This window comes from Amblyomma americanum, chromosome 1, assembly GCF_052857255.1.
Source record: "Amblyomma americanum isolate KBUSLIRL-KWMA chromosome 1, ASM5285725v1, whole genome shotgun sequence".
Classification (NCBI taxonomy): Eukaryota; Metazoa; Arthropoda; class Arachnida; order Ixodida; family Ixodidae; genus Amblyomma; species Amblyomma americanum.
In genome coordinates this window covers 535786094-535806141 of record NC_135497.1, presented here as the reverse complement: position 1 = coordinate 535806141, position 20048 = coordinate 535786094, and the positions used below count along the sequence as shown (strand labels likewise).

The 20048-nt window shown below is 47.1% G+C and overlaps 1 protein-coding gene across 1 annotated transcript in view; it reads right to left on the bottom strand.

Annotated features, from left to right (window-relative positions):
- Positions 1 to 20048, bottom strand: part of LOC144129216 (putative ATP-dependent RNA helicase DDX43) — a 57328-nt gene that overhangs the window by 18909 nt on the left and 18371 nt on the right. Inside the window, 5 exon segments of the mRNA XM_077663202.1 lie at positions 605 to 773; positions 1768 to 1878; positions 6995 to 7113; positions 9480 to 9535; positions 13677 to 13786. Of these exon segments, the coding sequence (XP_077519328.1) occupies positions 605 to 773; positions 1768 to 1878; positions 6995 to 7113; positions 9480 to 9535; positions 13677 to 13786 (565 nt within the window).

Here is a 20048-nt window from a genome sequence, read left to right as displayed (position 1 = left end):
CCGCTTCAAGGGGATTTCAAAAATTCGCGTCTCAAGAAAAAAATGCACTCTACGCAGAAAACGAAACTATAGTTTCTGAAGAACAAACCAGAAGGCGCAACATCACTGCATCGGCTCCATAGGAGCACTCTGGTTTGCGCAAACAGAGTGAGAACAAGAAAATAAACAAACAGGCCAACGTTCCGGGATCTGGTTGCGCAGTATGAGCTTCTGAAAGAAAACCTGACAATGCAACATCGTCGTCGGAGTCCCTGCTACTCGATGCATCAGAAATAAATGCTGCAGACGCATCAGAATCACGCGCAACGGGGTTGTTTCAAGAGCGCACCGTTCCAGACTTAGACGCCTTGCTCAGAGCGTTCGACGCTGCACCCTCAGCTTCAAGTGCATTTCAAAAAATAGCAACTCGCGGCAAAAATACAAGTTATGCAGGAAATAAAAAATTCGTAACGGCCGTGGTTGCACTAGCGTAGCAGTTCGAGTTTTTCTATCACCGGTGATCGATGCCTAGTGGCGTGGTAACGAAACAGTTAAGGAGGGGCTAATTCCTAGTAGGGCTTCACATACAGTGACCACAGAGCACACGCAGTGCGCAGACGTGAACATGAGCTTGAAATGTCGTGGAGCTGAGCAAAAACGTGACGTAATTGAGGTCGATGATTTTGTTCATGACCAGATCGTTGAGACGGCCGGGTGTGGCAATGACAATCTCCGCGCCAAGGTTGACAGTCTGGATCTGCTCCCGCCGACTGCCGCCTCCATAGATACGCACACTGCAAGAAGAAAGTCACCTGTGTCACAAGCCTGCTTTGCATTGCAACTACCATGCACAAAATGTGTACACAAATCGTCTTTCTCTCATTGTGCACACATTGTGCAAAGCTACAATGTGCAGAACTACAGCTTGAAAAAACTAGACGTGACATTAAGTGAGTTTGGATTAGTGAGAGTCGACCATAACTTCAGTGGCACTAGGTGTTCACAAATACTGATGCCTCAAGTCTTCACAGACACTTGCAAGTCTAGATTTAAAAAAATGCTTTGATAAGTCTTTTTTGTATTTTTTATGCCAATGCCCCGTTGTCTCCTCTTAAAGCCTTCAATTTTCATGAATTTTGGTAACATAATGTTTAACATGCTGTCACTATATCAAAGGTATTTCTGCATGTGCAAGGAATGTCTAAATAAAATTACGAAGAGAACTGCCATGCTACAGGGTACAGTGAGCATGACAGATTACAGTTTGACAACAAAAGAGCAGCTTCTATTAGGCAACTGCAAAGAAAAAAAGAAAGAAAAAGCTACATGTAGTGAACTTTCTTCCCAGCAGGCATGTTGCCCATGAACTCCAAGCTGACGATGGTCTCCGTCACTTGATGGTAGTGCTAGGTGAGGTTTAACATCCTAAACCTGCACATGGACCACGAGAGGCACCGTAGTGGAGGTCCCCAAACTAATTTTGACTTCGCCAGGGTCTTTCACATGCACCGATAGCACACAGTAAATGAGTGTTTTTGAATTCATCTACATCAAGATGCGGCCGCCATGGTAGGGAGTCGATCCCGAGACTGGGTTCAGTAGCCAAATGCAAAAGCCACCGAGCCAGTGCGAGGGCAACCTTGTCATTTGATGACATTAGAAAAGCCAAAAACCCTCTACGATTTGTACGGCCTTACTCAAAACTGGCAGCAAACCAACAGCAAAGGTTAAAAACGAAAAAAAAGGTCAATAACAACAAAACATGAAAGGTCAGTCACAGAAACGCACCATTTGATCCCTCGATAGTGGTACTTCCTTGCTTCGCGCTCAATCTGCTGAGCGAGCTCACGAGTAGGGGCGAGCACCAGGCACGACGGCCCTGTCCTCTCCTCCCTCGGCCTGCAAGGACCAGCACCACAAGAGAGCGACCAAGCTTTTACAAGACACCTCTGTACACTGGCTAACCATACACGAACAAGGCACATGCAAGTGCTCCTGACGTGCACTCATATTTAAGGGGCCACCCGCAAAGACACCCAAGTAAGACTGATACCAAATACAAGAGCTATGCATAGAAAGACACCAAAATAGGTGATATTGTAAATCAGAAAACAAGTTCCAAAGACAAGCATGTACAGTCAAACCTCATTACAGTGAACAGGTGAAAAAATCATAAAATAGTGCAATATAGCCGAAATTCACGACTGAAGAGGTGAGAAAAAAAAGCGCAGACTAAAAATTGAAGTTTTCTTTTCCAAGCGGGGAAGCTTGAAAGAAGTAGGCTTAAAAACATGTAAGAAGTAGGTATAGCTTTCCTTCTGCGCTGGGGTAGATGTCAATGAGTAATTACTTCCTTATTAGGAAGAAAAAAATTTACTTCCAGTCTAATCTTTTAATCTTTTTTGTCTTCTTTCGTAATTTTTAAGAATGGCAGTGAAAAAAAGGCTACTTTTTCTTCTTCAGTACAAAAGACAAAAAAATTACTTGACAGTATTCAGGTTTCGTTCTTGATCCCAGCAACCATCCCGTTTTTTTATGCCAATGTTATACAAACCAGCACAAGTTCAGACCTTTCAACACTTTCCCAAATGATTACTTCATCACATTAAGCTAAAGTTATGTATTAGCCCCGCATTGCCTAAGCAACCAAAATGCTGAATAAAAGTATGAACATCCACTGTTTCATCACTAGTGGTTCCTACACTCCAGAAATGTAACAAACTAGTAGATTTATTAGTAAAAATACGATCTCTTCTCTATTAAACATTGCAAGGTATTACAAGTTATCTGTGTCTCAATGATAAAACTGCAAAAATACACAGGTGCGTACATAAATCAAAAGCATAATTCAAAACTGTGTCATCACCTGCCAATGCACCAAAATTATTGCAGAAATTTTAGGCCGATTTGCCATTAGGGTTAGCATTTGCGGTCACCTTTAATCAGGCCACCTACATCAGTGATGGCCAGCACTCCGACCCTGCTCTGATAACTACAGTCAAACCTCATTACAGCAAACCGTCAAAAACTCGTAAAGTACTTTGATATATCCGAAATTCGCAAGATAAAATTTTGCAAAAACAAACGCGCACAAGAGCAGTGCAATTTTGATCAGGGAGGGGACGGCACCTCAGGCGATCCTTATTAGAGCGACAGCAAGACCTTTTCCCAAGTTTTGTGTGGTGCTATGCTGGGTTTACTGGCGCATAAGCGTCCAAGACTATATTGTAAGTTTTAGCGCAATGTTTGAAGGCGCTCGCAGAAATTCCTGAGACCACAAAGAACCAAGCACCACTTGGCTGGCTTCCCCGCAGAGCACCGACAGCCCACAACGGCACTCGGCTAAGTGCCAGCAACCATGGCTTCCCATCTCGCATCACAGCCATGTAGCCGGAGAATGGTACGCGAGAGCGAAAGCTATTGCAATTTTTTTCGCCACCTGCATAACAGCGGACATGAGCAAACAATGGCTACTACAAAGCTGCAACTGTCCAGTCCATGTTGCTGCTTCCAAGGCACTGTGGACAGGTGCAAGAGGCGTGAACATTTGCTGACCATCGGGCTACCAAGATTGCAAGCCACAGTGGTATTTTCCTGGATGCCGTTGGTGAGTGCGAGATAAGAACACTGGTGCGAGATGAAAGCACAAATGCCTGCCGCCTGTCATTCGAGCAGGCACTGCCTAGCGCTTGGGGATATTTCCTTGCATAATTTGCACAACCCAAATTTATTACCCAGGTTTAATAAAAAATTCTGTTCGCGCATACGGAGACTGCGTGCAGCAGAGGCTCTGCTGTGCCCGTTGTCGTGCGCATTTCTTAAGGGGGAACGAGGGTCCTGAAAACGTTTTTTTATTTCTTACCATATCTTCCTGAAAATTGGCATGCAGATATATCTTTGAATGCTAAACCCAAATATATATTTAGATTTTATATATCTCATATAGAAATGAAGATAAGGCAAAATAATTTATGCCACTCAGGTCTTTTCTTACGGGCCATTATGGCGATTTCTTAATTAAAACATCTAGTTTTAAAGTAATTCTCTCATTTCTAAGAGCCCATTGCACATCCTAAAGCTAAAGAAATTTTTCAAAAGTTATCACAAAGAACATGAATGAATAACAAATTAGGGAAAAAACAATGTGGGAGTAATTAGCTTACATCTGACCTAATTGCTAGTCTATTAGGTTTAATGAAAATTGGAAAGCTTTACGATGTAGCTGAGGTGCTGCTAAAAACAATGATACCTATTTCAATAAAATCAGTCGAAGAAAAAATTATGAAAAGTTCCGTAAGGCAAAGGCATTTGATCAAAAAAGCAAAGCTGAGAAAATTGCATTCAAAGTTATGCTTACTCTGCCATTCTTGCTTACTGATCATATTGAAAAATTTAATGGTTTAGCATGCAGTTCAGTCATCGCTGAATACAGTAAAACCAAACTTACAGAAATCTGTTCATGTAAAGATTGTGAAAACCTCTGTATTGCATTGGCACTTGACAAAAAAAAAGCTCAGAAAATCACTTGCTATTTTCTTTGAATCTGCCACACATTCACAAAATTCCTGGGCAGTAGTCCTGGGTGCTGTCAGGCTTGTGCTTCTTGGCCATCCTCTTCACGTTTTCAGCATTGGTGTGACCTTTATCAGACCTGCACAGCCTCTGTTTATCTTTTTCAAGGCCCCTACGAATGCGGCAGCTCCCAGGCCTGTAACCAAGCTGTGCCATTTCTTGGTTGAAGCAAGAAACTTCTTCTGCAACAGCTCTTTCAACAGCCAGCAAAGAGTCATGCGTGTTCTCGGAGCTTTGGCTCGAAATGACATATGTAGGCACTCGGTGGTGTTCTGTGTCATGCCATCTTTGCAGCGCTCCAAGAGGAGCTCGTCGCCCAGCCTTGCAAAGATTGGCTCAAGAGCAGTGCGAACGTGGCCTGGCGGAGGGTTTTTGTGTGGTGGCAGCTCCACTTGGTTCGCCAAAGCACGACTGAAGGCACGCCACGAATCAACCCCTTGAGGACAGCAACTGTGGTCTGGGACTTCATCTGTCCAGGTCATGTGCGTGGCATGCACTGCCTTTTTCATGCCTGCAACGTCCTGGCTGTGGCTCTGCAAGGTATACCCATAGTAGCTTGTAATCTTCTTTCTCTTGTTGCCCTTTCCGCCAAGAGATTCTCCTTGTGCCTTCTTCTCTACCAAGTTGCGAAGAGCCGTCCCCATCCTATTGTGGACATTGTTCAAGCAGTCCTTCTTTTCAACGAATATACAATAAAAGCTCGTTAATTCGGCAATTTTGTGCTAGGCGGGGGCGAGAAAATGCGCGTTTCTTATTGCGAGGTTTAAAACAGGACAGTGACGAGTGTCTAATGCGAATGTTCAAGCTTCAGTTTAGAGCGCACGTCATGGCGCTCTGCCAAGTTCGCCGAGCGCACCCCCCCCCCCCCCCCAACCCTCCCTGCAGGAGCTCTGCTCAATATATATATATATATATATATATATATATATATATATATATATATATATATATATATATATATATATAACAAATGATGTTATCGGCGGCGACAGCGGCTTGGCACGCTGCCAAGGTCCGCGCTGTGCGCGCGTGTCGAAGCGTTGAGCACGCGAGCTCAGTTCAGCCGCATCCCTCGGCACCGAAGCGGCGTGCAGAAACGCCAAAGTCGACGTTTAGGTCAGCCGGCTCGGCCGCTTCCGACGACACGGAATTCGAAGCGACTTGCAGCGTATCAAAAGTCGACATTTTTGACGGGCTTAGTCCTGGCACATCCGCCGGCACTGCAGAGACTTCCGGTAACACCGAAGTTGACGCCGATCGGCATTGTCCAGCCGCGTCCACCGGCGAAGCTGGTGTCAACGGGGTTTGTTCAGCCGCGTCCACTGGCGAAGCTGTTGTTGGCGAGCTCAGTCCAGCCGCATCCACCGAGGGCCCAGCAGCTTGCTGCATTACCGAAGCTGCAGTTCTCGACGATGCAACGCTCTTCTTATTCCGTGCGCGTCTCTTTTTGCTGACTGCTTTTCGCGTGCATGCTTTCAAGCGCACGTCTCAGGCCATCGTGGCACACGGAACATTGACACCAGGCAGGCAAATACATGCAAAAGCACGAAATTCGAGGCTAAAAGAAGCGATTCAATAGGCAAAAAATCTACAAGAACGATAAGGAAAAAGGCAGAACGAAAAATACTAGGAAACAAAGAGGAGCGGGAAACATGATGGCGAAAGCAGACGACGAGAAGGAGCCGAACAACGCAGCCACGGGAGGCAAAGCATGCGTCACGGCCAATCAGAGGGCTGCGCGTCGAGGAGGTGCCCATTTTACCCAATCAGCTGCTGTCTCAAGACGCTTTTCCCCTTTGAGAACGGGTGCTGATGGCTTCGCTGTGCTAAGGTCTAGAGCATGCCGAGAGCCACCAAAATAGAGAGCGAGAAACCAGCTTTCAAACGAGCTCAAAATGGAGCCGAACGCTTTGCATTGCGTGGAGCTACGGCAGCTTGAAAATGGGGCAAACCTTCGCGCTTGGCGTTCAATTTCGGCTCACCGACGTTTCTAAATTGCCGTTTTTTTCATACTTTGAGTTGGAAATCAGCTATGTTATTTTGTAGCGGCATAGTTGGGACATTAAAGACTTCAAAATCGCAATTTTTGAAAATTGCCATTTCTGACCACTTTTCGCGATTTCAAGACCCGCGTCCCCCTAAAGTGTTGCTTCTCAAATCATATCAACACAATCATCGCTTCCTTATTTTTGCACGTCACTTTCATTTTTTCTGAGCACTCAGCTGTAGTTGGCCTAGACGTGCCAAAATCACACAATATTTTTTTTTGACGAGGTCTCATGATGAGGTTCCTTAGAGTCTTTAGGAAGCTGTTATTAAGTATTAAGTAGTTATTAAGTATTAAGAGCTTTGCTGAATACATTAAAAGCCCGGCACCCGTGCCCAGACGTGGCAGTACAAGGCTTAATTTTCTCTTCCACTGCACTTGGCACTTGCAACTCACACGGGCTGGCTGTCGATGTGGATCATGGCCGGTAAGAGAAATGCCATGGTCTTGCCAGTGCCCGTCTGCGCAATGCCAATGAGGTCCCTCCCCTGCAGTAAAATCGGCCAGGCCTGGCTCTGCACAGCAAAGGGAGACCAAAGGAAATGAGGGTGCGTCATCACTGCAAACCACAGACAGAATTCTCTCCAACAGCGCAAGCGAGTTTGTGAGAAGCCGCCTATATACAAGCACAAGAAGTCCTTCGAGGTGTTAGAAGAGGACTTTTACACAGGCAAACAGGTTTAAAAGAGATAGCAATTACTTGTTTCATAAGCCCATGACCTGAGAGGAACTTATTATGCAAGGATAGAAAAGGAAATCTTAAACACAGACATGCCACACACATGAATGCATGTTGTTCAACATATGCAAGGGTGGTTAACTAATGAAAAAGGCAATAACATTCTTCACAAAACAGGGCCTGGCTGCCCTGCTGGGTTACCGAAGTGACGACACTCATTTTTAATAGTGCAAAAGCAGCTTGGTCAAACAGCACCATGGTAAATTCGTTTCTTATGGTATGCGTAAGAAGTAGGGTCAAAGGCATAATTGTTTCGAGCCTCTCACTACAGAGAAACTGGGCACCAGGCCAGGGCAAAGCTCACATCCAATGTAACAGTTCGTTACGCAGAAACCTTAGATCACAGAGAATGACCATTACACTCCTAGCTGAAAGGCCTGCGTACAGCATGCACCCCACCAGTACGAGTTTGCTTTCGCATTCCAGGACCTCAGATGGACTTTGCTTTCCATAGCACATTCCTCCAAGGTGCGCCCAACATATGAACACCCAACATTGGGTGCAGTGGGTACAGAGGTTCCAAAGTTACCAGCTAATGGTCAAAGTTCGCCACAACAATTAAAGGGACATTGAAAACCAACTAAGGTACACCCGTATCAATAGATTACCACTTTCTAATGACAAAGGTTATTTTTACACAAATAAGAGCTTTTACAAGCTAGAAAAGGCAAAGAAATGAGGCAAAGAGATGCCGCCACCAGTCGTTTTCACACACTGTGACGACGTCAAGAAAGTCTTTTATAGAAAAGAGTTCCGAGGCTGCACTACATCACAATTCATACCGTAATGATGACTCACCCATGAGTCCTTTGAACCACCAGCATCACAAGCTTAAAGCAAAAGGTGTGCAAAAAAATTGTTTCAATTTTTAAAGCCAATTTTCTTAGCAATAAAAGTGTTACTCACTGCTGATGAAACACCAACATAGCCACAACAAAGCATACAGTCGGCTTCTATTTTTACTAAAAACAAAAAACTGAATAAAGTTATCCTCGGGGTGCCTTTAAAGAATGAGTACAGTAGAACACCACTGTTAAATTTCCCACGGGACCCCGAAAAGAAAGCGTACCAGCTGTAAAATGTAGTAGCTAGGAAGCGAGCATAAAAAAATGTACAGCATTGTCTGCCTGTTCACATTTTTTTTTTACATGTACCAAGAGGAGCATTTGCGATCATTCACAAGCACAGCATGTTTTGAACACCTTGTGATGGCTCTCTTCCCGAGCATCTGTCAACGGAAGTAAGGTAGCAGTGACAAAGGCAGGCATGTGCGGTGGGTGCACGAAGAAGTATGAGCATGCATGCACACTTTTGCACTGTTTCGCAGTAGCCGATTTAATCATGCAATGTCCCCATTTACTGGAACCTGGAAATTGCATTTCTAAGCTACAGGTTCATACAGTGCTGTCCACGCAGCGTTTCCCGCGGCATAGTTTCGATTTCGCGCCTTCGGTTATTTGTGTTCGCTCCACAGCGGTGAAGAAGCATTATAAACAGTCACAATACGATTCACGCCGCCCGCAAGTGTGCTAGGTGCCGACATGGGCGTAACACGCTGGAAGCTGCCGAACACGGTGGCAGCCAAGCACCAATGGAGAGTAGTCCCACTCTGGCCGCTCTGCCATTGCCATTCTGCGCGAGTGAAACAGATGGTTTAGTTTATGCGTGTTTAATTCCCAAAGCAACTCAGGCTATGAGGGACGCCGCAGTGAAGGTCTCCAGAAATTTTGACCACCTGGCGTTCTTTAACGTGCACCGACAACGCACAGTACACGAGCTTCTAGAATTTCGCCTCAGTTACCGACTGAAACAGAAGCTGTCAAAATGCCAGCCCAAGGTCAAGTGACATTCAAGATGTAGCATGCGGGAATATTGCTGCATTTGCAACGTACATCTAGTCTGCATTGCATGGGTTTCTAAGGGAGCTTGGGCGGGACTGAATCACAAAAGCATAGCAGCAGGGAAAATCTAGCACCCGGGTACAGCATGCGTAACCACGGGATTCTACTGTATACACCACACAAGCTTGGCCGATTTCCACTTCAGCTGAGAAAGCTGCGGTTAAGAAGTTTCCAATGCAGAGGGAACAAATGTGCCTTTACTGTTTTCACATAGGCCACATGAGAACAGTGCAATTCTCACCTGGATGGGAGATAGTTTCTCTAACTTGTTCTTGTAGATTTCATCAAAGATTTCCGCTGCAAGTCAAAAACAAGAAAAAGATTCGTTACACTCAGAGTACAGCTGATGATATCGGCGATGCACGGCTGACCTCCTGAGTAGGTACACACAAGATGAACATGTGTACAAGAGAATGTATAAATATAGCCATTTAATTTGTTTTTTTTTTTGCGAAAGCAATACTGCTCGAGGATTCCGCTCTTAGCCGTCGTCCCGGAGAATCTACCATTGACCTTTAGCGTAACCTATGTGTGACGTCATACCAGCTGTGGAAAGCGGGGCCCCAACTCGGCTCGTCGCGATCGTCCCAGCGAATCCTCCATGCTGCAGCTGCACGCCGCTGCCGCGAGGGGCGCTCGCTGTACGTGACGTCATGCCAGCTTTGGAAAAGCGGCCCCCAAACTCGGCTCGTCGCGATCGTCCTAGCGAATCCTCCATGCGCTGCTGCCATGGGGGAGGCGCTCGCTCTACGTGAAGTCATGCCAGCTGTGGAAAAGCGGCCACACAACTCGGCTCGTCGCGATCGTCCCAGCGAATCCTCCATGCACCGCTGCCATGGGGGAGGCGCTCGCTCTACGTGAAGTCATGCCAGCTGTGGAAAAGCGGCCCCCCCAACTCGGCTCGTCGCGATCGTCCCAGCGAATCCTCCACGCGCCGCTGCCATGGGGGAGGCGCTCGCTCTACGTGAAGCCATGCCAGCTGTGGAAAAACGGCCCCCCCAACTCGGCTCATCGCGATCGTCCCAGCGAATCCTCCATGCGCCGCTGCCATGGGGGGGGGGGGGGGGGCGCTCACTCTACGTGAAGTCATGGCAGCTGTGGAAAAGCGCCCCCCCCAACTCGGCTCATCGCGATCGTCCCAGCGAATCCTTCATGCGCTGCTGCCATGGGGGAGGCGCTCGCTCTACGTGAAGTCATGCCAGCTGTGGAAAAGCGGCCACACAACTCGGCTCGTCGCGATCGTCCCAGCGAATCCTCCATGCACCGCTGCCATGGGGGAGGCGCTCGCTCTACGTGAAGTCATGCCAGCTGTGGAAAAGCGGCCCCCCCAACTCGGCTCGTCGCGATCGTCCCAGCGAATCCTCCACGCGCCGCTGCCATGGGGGAGGCGCTCGCTCTACGTGAAGCCATGCCAGCTGTGGAAAAACGGCCCCCCCAACTCGGCTCATCGCGATCGTCCCAGCGAATCCTCCATGCGCCGCTGCCATGGGGGGGGGGGGGGGGCGCTCACTCTACGTGAAGTCATGGCAGCTGTGGAAAAGCGCCCCCCCCCAACTCGGCTCATCGCGATCGTCCCAGCGAATCCTTCATGCGCTGCTGCCATGGGGGAGGCGCTCGCTCCACTTGAAGTCATGCCAGCTGTGGAAAAGCGGCCCCCCAACTCGGCTCATCGCGATCGTCCCAGCGAATCCTCCATGCGCCGCTGCCATGGGGGAGGCGCTCGCTCTACGTGAAGTATGCCAGCTGTGGAAAAGCGCCCCGCCCCCCCCCCCCCCCCCCCCAACTCGGCTCATCGCGATCGTCCCAGCGAATCCTCCATGCGCCGCTGCCATGGGGGAGGCGCTCGCTCTACGTGAAGTCATGCCAGCAGTGGAAAAGCGGCCCCCCAACTCGGCTCGTCGCAGTCGTCCCAGCGAATCCTCCAGGGTATGTCGGATGATGTGTATAAGGTGAAGCTGCAACGATGTGCTGCAGCTAAGAAACAGCGGCGTGCGGAAGAAATGGATGAAGAGCGGGAACACCGTTTAGCTAAACGGGGTGCATATTGTAGTCGTTATGGGGAGCGTGAAAGAGACGCAACAACGACAGAACGAAGCGAGTAAGAGACAACACGCTCAAGAGACGCCAGAAGAATGCGCCACAAGACTCGAGAAGCGTCGCAACGCAGATGCGGCTAGGAGAAGTGACACCTCCCTTAGTGACTCTTCAACTGCGGAAGAGGCCGCCTTGAATTCTCGAGAGCGTCGGAATGAGACGCTGCATAGACGACGTCCCGAGGAAACGAAGCTTTCGCAATTCGACTTGGGCTAACCAGAGCTAAACCACAGACATTTTTTTTACAGCTTGGGTAGGGTTAAAAATTGAGCACTGAATTTCAAGTTCAAATTTGAGTACAAATCAGGCTATTCAACAAAAAAATTCAGAATTCATGCTTTTTTGGGGGTTATCTTGCCTAGCAATGATAACAGACTATTAGGGCTTATTTTTACGCGGTACAAAACATGGAAGCATTACAAAACTGCAGAGCTTTTCCTTCTATCGCACAAGGAAGTGGCTCTTCCCACCAATGCTGGTTCCAAATGCTTGCTTGCCAAGCACTGCAGGAATCAGTTCAAATCAGCTGCACCACACAACGAACAACGCCTTTAAGCTGCCTTTAATCCGTGCCCTCACTGCTGCCGTCGAGTGACTGAAAGCACATAATAAGCACACTCTCAATCAAAGCCAACATATAAAGAAGGTCTGCACGCCTACGTTAACACTGCAACGACATGCACAAAACTCTGACGTGGCAATAAAGCCTCGCAAAGCCATTCACACGCTGATAGTGCATCCTGGCCAGAGGAACAGCTGCCCTCAAAAATCTGAGAAACCCTCACACTCCATGTCCGGTCACTGCAAGTCTCTCGATCTCATGTGATGTCACATGATTCTTTGCCAATACCCTTTCCAGTTAGCAACGTTCTCCTACATTTTCTTATTTTATGAATTCGCATCACCTCATATGCATAGTTACAACAAAGCTCAAAGAAAAGCTGTCCTTTATTTGCCTGCCCTCAACACCTCCATGCTTTTCTCGTTATCCACACATTTATCCACAACAACACACTGCTAGGACCATGCATGCTTTATGCCCTTTTATGCTTCCTTTCGCAAGTCTTCTAGTGCCAATATTGCAAAATTGCAAAAAGTGCCAAAATTGCGACTTCACTAATAACTTTTTTCCAAAGTCCCCTCTAAGTGTTGGGATTTAATAAGTGTTGGGATTTGCTGAAAAAAAACATCTGCTTTTATTTAAAAAAAAGAGTAAGCTATTGTCAAACAGTCACTGCTAAAAGTATGAATCTGAAGCCCACGGTAAAGCGTCATTACCAAACTTATTCCACACAGCTGGTGCCCAAAATGGAACTTCAGGTCTTTTCCATTTGGCTGCGCTTAATGCTCCAGTTCAACGAGTGCAGTACTACTTCTGCATTCGTTTTGCCAGTGCAGCGTGCACCCAATGCGCTTTCATAATTGCTTTGCAAAACTGCCACCTAGTGCAGCACAAGTCCTCTGCTGGCTTGCACTCTCCAAAGTGGAAGTGCAACTGTAGTGCATCCATGTGCAAGACTGAGAAGGTATGACCGTAGCCTTAATGAAAATATGACTTCTTTCTTGAAAGTATGAGCTGGGTAGCTGTTCGTGGCATGAATTGTAAACCCAAGCGGTCGGATGCCTTGGGCAGCCTGTCAGCGCATAATTGCAAATTGCCTGTGAGTAAAACATGCAGACTTTTTGTAGCGATAGCTACATTACGGTAGCATTTCGAGCCTTCAGCGTGGCGGCGCCATGGCGGTGGCATTGGCCGTGGCAGCGCCATCACGCTGTCACATGGTGCGGAGCAGCTGCCGGCGGCGCGGCACCGTGGCTGATCACGTGGTTGGTCACATGACCAAGTTCTACCCGGCCAGTTGTAGCTATCACGTCACACCAGATTTAACCAGAGCTAAGATAAAACACCGCCAATTTTTTTTTAGTTACAATGAAGATTTTCTTGGACTGGTCCATGGCAACACTTCACTGCGGTTTGCTGCTTCAAAATTCTTCACGTGGTAAGGCATTTTGCCGACCGTTTATGTCAGTGGCATGCAGCAGTTTCCAATTTGGTGGCGAAGCCAAGTCAAGCAGACGATCAGGCCTGCATTCTACTATTCAATTTGGAAGCAGCCAGTGCTGAACTCTACTTCAACTGCCTTAGCTGATGCTGCATGTTCACAGCAGCGCCGTGGAACTTCATGAAACTAATGCAGCAAACTGAAGAGACCTTTAAAAAAATTGACACCGCCTGTGCAGCTAGCACTTTCGCACACAAAGCAATATGCAGTTCTCGAAAACAAAATCTTGTTTCCGAACAATTAAAATCACATTACCGAAAAATTACACATTACGTGCTTACGATAGTTTGCAAAGGCCTGCTCGAAAGTTGTCACTGGATTTGTAGCTACATCGGGAGGTGGAATTCCGTCCGGCACAAGATACTTCACAACTATGTTGTTGTTTTCTAGCCTGCAATTATAAAAGAAGGAACATCTGATCAGCTCTACATTTCGAGCAAAATGCAACAAGACACGCCCCTCAAGACTGAAGCTATAGCACTTCAGAAATGGCCAAGACAAATAAAGAAATTAATCACAGGCCTCCTCCTCCGATCAGGAAAAAGGTACCCATGCAGTATGTGCCACCATTACATGCAGCAGAATTCTTGTGATTATACAGTTAAACCTAGATGTAACAAACTTCCACATAGCAAATTCTGCGATATTTCGAATTTTCGCAATTCAGCAGTGCCGCCTCCAACACAGAATGTCCATTTGTGAACTCCATGTAACGAAGCTGCAGCAGTTACCTTTGATGTGACGAACTTGCTACTACGCCAGCCATCTACCAGCTGGTGCTCCATTATTTCAGTTTGGGCAAACCATGCTTAAATTTCATAATAATAAAACACAAACTGCCATAAGAGGAGATTATACCACCGCAACGAGCAAACGCAGTTGTCAGGTGCCATTCCAGCACAAGTGTCACCTCTGTGTGGCAACTGTAGCAGTTTACGCAGCTTTCGCTTTAGTAGCATCACGTCAAGTGGAATTACAATAGTTCCAAGTTCAAAAGCAGCGTAAAACTGCAGTACGCATGGCATGAGTGGGGGCAGTGGAGGACGCCAGCAATGCAAGGCAAGGGCTCGAGTCTGTTTCCTAGCGCCACAGCGCCGAGCAGACCAAGAGAAGAGACACGCAGAAGAAAAAGGGTGCTTTCAACTCCCCAGACTCTCCCGCCCCACACGTAGTAGTGGCATCATGCGAGCCATGGCAGAAACTGTGGTGGCTGCTGCCGCAGTTGTATTTTAAACGCGACTGTAGTGCCTCCGTGTTTATGACTTCGAGCAAGGACCGTTTACTGTGAACATTTGCTAGGCTATTTCATGAACACTTTGTTTTAATTGTGGTTTCTGTTCTGCAGTGCGCTTTCAGGCCTTCATGCCAAATCTGCACATAATGAAAGCCTGTACATAACCCAAAATTGGACTTTTCCTAATTTCGGTATTTTACAGCAGGGGAGGCAGTGAGTAAGGTGGTAGGATGAGATAAGGAACTTTGCAGGGACAGGGTGGCCGCAGTTCACACAGAACAGGGCTAATTGGAGATCGATGGAAAAGGTCTGTATTCTGCAGTGCACTGTAGCTGGGTTGTTGATGATAGTGATGGTAGAGATCAATAGATACATCCTAGATACAGGTTAGTGTGATTAACTCCTAGCATAGGGAAAAGCTTGCGTAGTTAACTTGTAATGGCCTATGTTTTGTGGCAGCCAATGCGAGATGAGCAAATATGTGCCTAAACTGCTGCGACCAGGTTGAGTCCTGTGCCCCTAAGATGCTGAGAACAGGTGAGCAATCGACGGCACCTTATATTAAATGAGAAACTTTCGGTGCTGTTTAGGACACTTGACGCAAATGTCATGCCTACAATCTCCTCAAAAATTCTCGGCCCTTTACATAAGCAAAGCATCACGTTCACTGCTGAGAATGGAACTTTCAGATCAATACGCTACACGCTTCCAAACAGTGACTAACCACTAGCCATCTAGAGTGCTGGCCAGCCTTTTTGCATGAATGCGAGCAAGCCCAGTAGACCAGCCATGGCAAACGAAAGGATTACAGGTACTAAAACAAAAATGGTACCCAAGGGTAAAAGTGAACAGACTGCTGGGCAGTCAGACTGTACCATGGTGCAAGAATTTATTTAGGTGTTGGCACTCAGCCCGATGGCCATGCTATGTAGGCTTGTCAAATCGCCAAGATGCAGCGGCCATGCTGCAGGTGTTGCGGGGTCACTCAGTGGCGGAGCGTGTATGTGTGCTTGTTTAAGTATGACAATGCACAGGATTGAAGCCGATGTCGACACCAACTCATTTTATGCTACTTTGTGTTCTACTTGCAGGAACTGCATGAACAGGCGGAACAGCAGCAAGGACGCAGATACTTCCGCGCATACTTCCTTAGCACAGTTGTGTTGCAGCAAGTTTTGCATTATCAGAGAGATGAAATTGGTGCATTAATAATGGTATTTAGTCTCACATTCAGGATAATTGTACCGGTGCTCAGCACGTATTTGCATCACCGCTGCAATCTTGTGAGGTGCTCTATCGCAAAAATCTTTTTTCGGCCATTAACAAGCATTAGGTGTATTGCTAGCATGCATTTCCAATTACAATGCGCTCTTAATCATTCTTACCGGTCGTAAAGCACCTCCCATCAGTAGGGCTGTGTTGTCGCCTGCGTGGCACTGCGCTAGTCACATCAACAAATAATCGTTGTGAGCTCAGCTGAGTCGCAGGGCTAACAGAAAACATGTTTTGTGATGCTTTACGCTATCTGGTGCATAACAACATACTTTTGCTTAATTTACCAAATTCTGAACAAATATTAGCAAAGAAGCCACCTTTCACGAGTTCTACAGCCCAAAGCTGTATATTTTATTCGGAAGCTCTTGGTGTGTGCGACAGCATCACGTAACCGTTTGGCCAAGTGTCATGCAATGTAATAAAATTGTCTATATTTTGCCGTAGCTCCGGAAGACACCAACAGCAGAAAGATACTACATTCAGCCCATTATCCTGCCAATCCATTTGACATATGAAAATGGCAACTTAAATTGGTAGCAGTCGTGCTTACATCCCCATAAACAAAAATTTCATGAGAACAATAGCAAGCTCAGCGCATGGATGCCGAAGACAAATTACCGGTGATCAAAAACACACGTTTCACGTCACAACCTTCATTCAGCAGCTTGCCGATACGCCGACCTCTTGCATATCACTACGCAGCCTACGCTATTGTGTCAAATCAATAAATCTATATTATGATGCACAAAATTGTAATCAAAGATGACAGCACATATAAAATACAGCAACAAATGACATACAAGAGCAAAAACCTGCTTACAAGTACAGGTTTCAAGTCAATATACTATCTGGTTGACTACTTGCAGATGTCACCTTAACTGCCGTATTTACATACACGATTGCAAGTCTACCTATTTTTCAAATTTTGAAAATCCAAACTGAGGGGTCGACTTACAAACGAAACTAAAACATGGCACTATAAATAAAGGAAAGCCAAACAAGATATCAGGCATGCTACAGCGTGGCTGCATTTTTGCGGCATGGCTCTGTCAACCCATTCCCGCGAGCGGTGGCCGATGGCAGCTGTCGATAAGCAGCAAACCGGCACCCTCACTGCCTACATATGGCTGCAAATTGCAGCTTCTGATAAGCAGAGGCAGCCCAATAACACATTCACATTCTACTCTTAATGGGCGTCCTCCAAGCTTTCTTTTTCTAGTTTCAACTGCACGCTTGAGCGCCAATACTTGATGGAAGGGCCGCTGTTCCAACTGCGGCAGCACAGTCACTCGGAATGGCAGCGGTGCCGGGGAGTGTCGGTAGCCGACGAAAGAGCCGACGCCACTCACGCATAGTTTCTCTTTGGCTCTAATGCATTTGACTACTGCCGACCACGTTTCACAAACATTTAATGTAGCACTTCATCAGTCGTCATTTGTGCTCTGTGCCCAATAAGCAACTGGTGCTCGTTCACAGCTACATTCACAATGGCTGTCATTCTTTATGCCGAAAAAATAAACACCTGCACGCCGGGCCATAAGTTCGATTTTCGAAACAGATGATATAAGCGTAGCAGCTGCAGCGAGATGAAATTTTCAGCCATTCCACGTGATGCGCCTGTTTGCGAAGTGCAGAATTTCGCTGCACTACGACGTTAGAACGATGTGCTGTGGCACCGCAGAAGTAATCACGACGGCAGCACTAGTGAAGACGATGGCGCAAGTGTGGACATGAGATCCAGTGACTAATACATTTTCGTTTTGAAATGTGCCCACGGGCATGCCCGCGTGCAGCAGCCGATAAACTGTGGCCGCAGAATAATGCTATCGCATTATATTATTAAACGCCAAGCAAGTTTTTTGTTTGTTTTTTCAGAAATGTGATATTGGGGGTTCGGCTTAGTTTTGAGTTGACTTACAACCACCTCTCTACCAGGCAACCGTAGTATGGTCTGGTAGAGGGAGAATGTGAGCAGTGATGTACAGCACACACCCACATATGTTAGGTGATTAAGCGCATCAAGAACGCAAGAAAAGAACACGGCCACAAAAGCGCGTTCTACGTGCGGCGCCCATGTGATCCGCAGTCCATCGGACCGCGCGCACCGACAGATGGCGACTGGAATCAAAGAACCGGAGCGTGCCTGCATATGAGGGTAAAAAAAATTGATTTATAATGAAAATAAACAAAGCTCACCAAGATAACAAAGCATTCATTATACAGTCAAACCCAAATATATCGAATTCTAAGGGGATCGGAAAATAGTTCGATATAAAGATAGAGGCTTAACCAGCACTCGAGATCATGACAAATTGTGGCTGACCGATCGCAAGAGTCGTGAACTGCGAAGTCCGGGCACGCAGCGCGAAAGCACTTATTTGACAGAAAAAAAATGGCTAATTTTGGAATGCTTTTTTCGGTGATTAATGAAGTTGAAAACACGAGTCTCGATCTTCTCGAGGCTTTCCAGGTGTGATAGCTCCAGTACCTTCCAATTCGCCACAACAACGTCGAATGAGGCTGAACGCTGATGCCAGTTCAGCGGCCATGCATGGGCGCATCTCTGTGAAACACAGTTGTCCTCTTTGTTGCTGGAATCGCCTTCTTGGGTGCCAGCTATTCCAGCTACAATGTCCTCATCAGCGAGCTCACCTAGAGTCTGAACTTCGCTGTCAGCATTGATGAAGTCCTAAGTTGTAATCTCCGACGGGACGACGACAGGAAAATGAGACTAGTCAGGAAACGCATCCCCCACGCATTCATCATAGTGATCCAAAGCTTCAAGCCATTCATCTCCAGCCACTTCCAAGACCTGCCTTGCCAAAACAGTTGGCTACCGTGGCCTGTTTTATGACGTTCCAAAAGCTGGTAATCATCTGGATGGCGCCGAGCAAGTCCATTTTGAGATCAGTTCCCATGCAGATGTTCATAAGGAGCCGCTCAACAAGTCGCCTCCTGTAGCCTTCCTTGAAAGCCTTTATGATACCCTGGTCCATGGGCTGCAGTCACGCTGTGGTGTTCGGCGGGAGAAACTTGAGTTCAATGTTGTGCAGCTTGAAAATTGTTTGATGGGCTGAGCAGTTGTCTAACTTGTCTAACAGAAGGCCTACTCAGGGGCCCGACCTGCCCAACTCGGCGTCCTGAGCCTGCAGCCATTCAACAAAAAGTTGCAGTGTCATACAGGCTTTCTATTACAGCCGCAGTGGACGGCAAGCTGCTTGCAATTTTTGAAGCAGCGTGGTGACAAGCTCTTTCCGATAACAAACGGACGCGAACCACCCGTTTGCTGCAAGCAGAAATGTTACATGCACTAGCTCATTTTCCCACTGTGACGTGAGCTCCCACGAAGATCGAGTGTCTTATTCGGCAACATTTGCCAAAAGAGACCAGTCTCGTCTGCATTGAAGACTTTGGCAGGCGAAAACTTTGCAGCGATCATCAGCCACTCCTCTGAAAGCCACTGCTGCATCTCCTGTCTGCTGGCAGCCCCACTTTTGCCTAAATAAGCTTTTCCCACAATGCCGTGGCAATTTTTAAACCGTTGCAGCCACCAGTGCCACCACAAAAGTTCTCTTCGCCAAGCGCCGTGGAAAACCATTTGACCTTCTCCATTAACATAGAGCCAACCACAAAGATGTTTTTCGCTTGGGCTTCCGAGAGACCACACATACAGTGCCTTCTCAACTTTGTCGAAAGCAGCAGGGTGCACACGACATGCTCTCAAGAAACTTTGCTCACTTGCTTTGAGCGTGATGTCCTGCTTGTTTATTAATAGCATACAGAGTGCTCTGTGTATTGCAGAACGCATGTGCCGCGGAGCACTTCTTTTCGCCATTCTCGACGTGCCGGATCACCTCAAGCTTTGTTGGGAAGTCCAGATTCTTTCTCTGTTTTACGTCAGTAGATACCATAGCTCACTATGTGACAGCAGTCACACATGATGCAATTGGCGTGTTAAACACTTGAAGCAAAGACACGCACAAGAAAAATGCGACAGCCCCACACTGGCCGATGGAGTCAACTGGCACCAGTCGAGGAGGCACAAAAGGAAATGAAGGAGGGAGAAAATTCAGCGGAAATGCGCCGTTGGTGCCAGTTGCGCTGATCGTGAGGCGCTGCGGGCACAACATTCGCCTGGATCGTA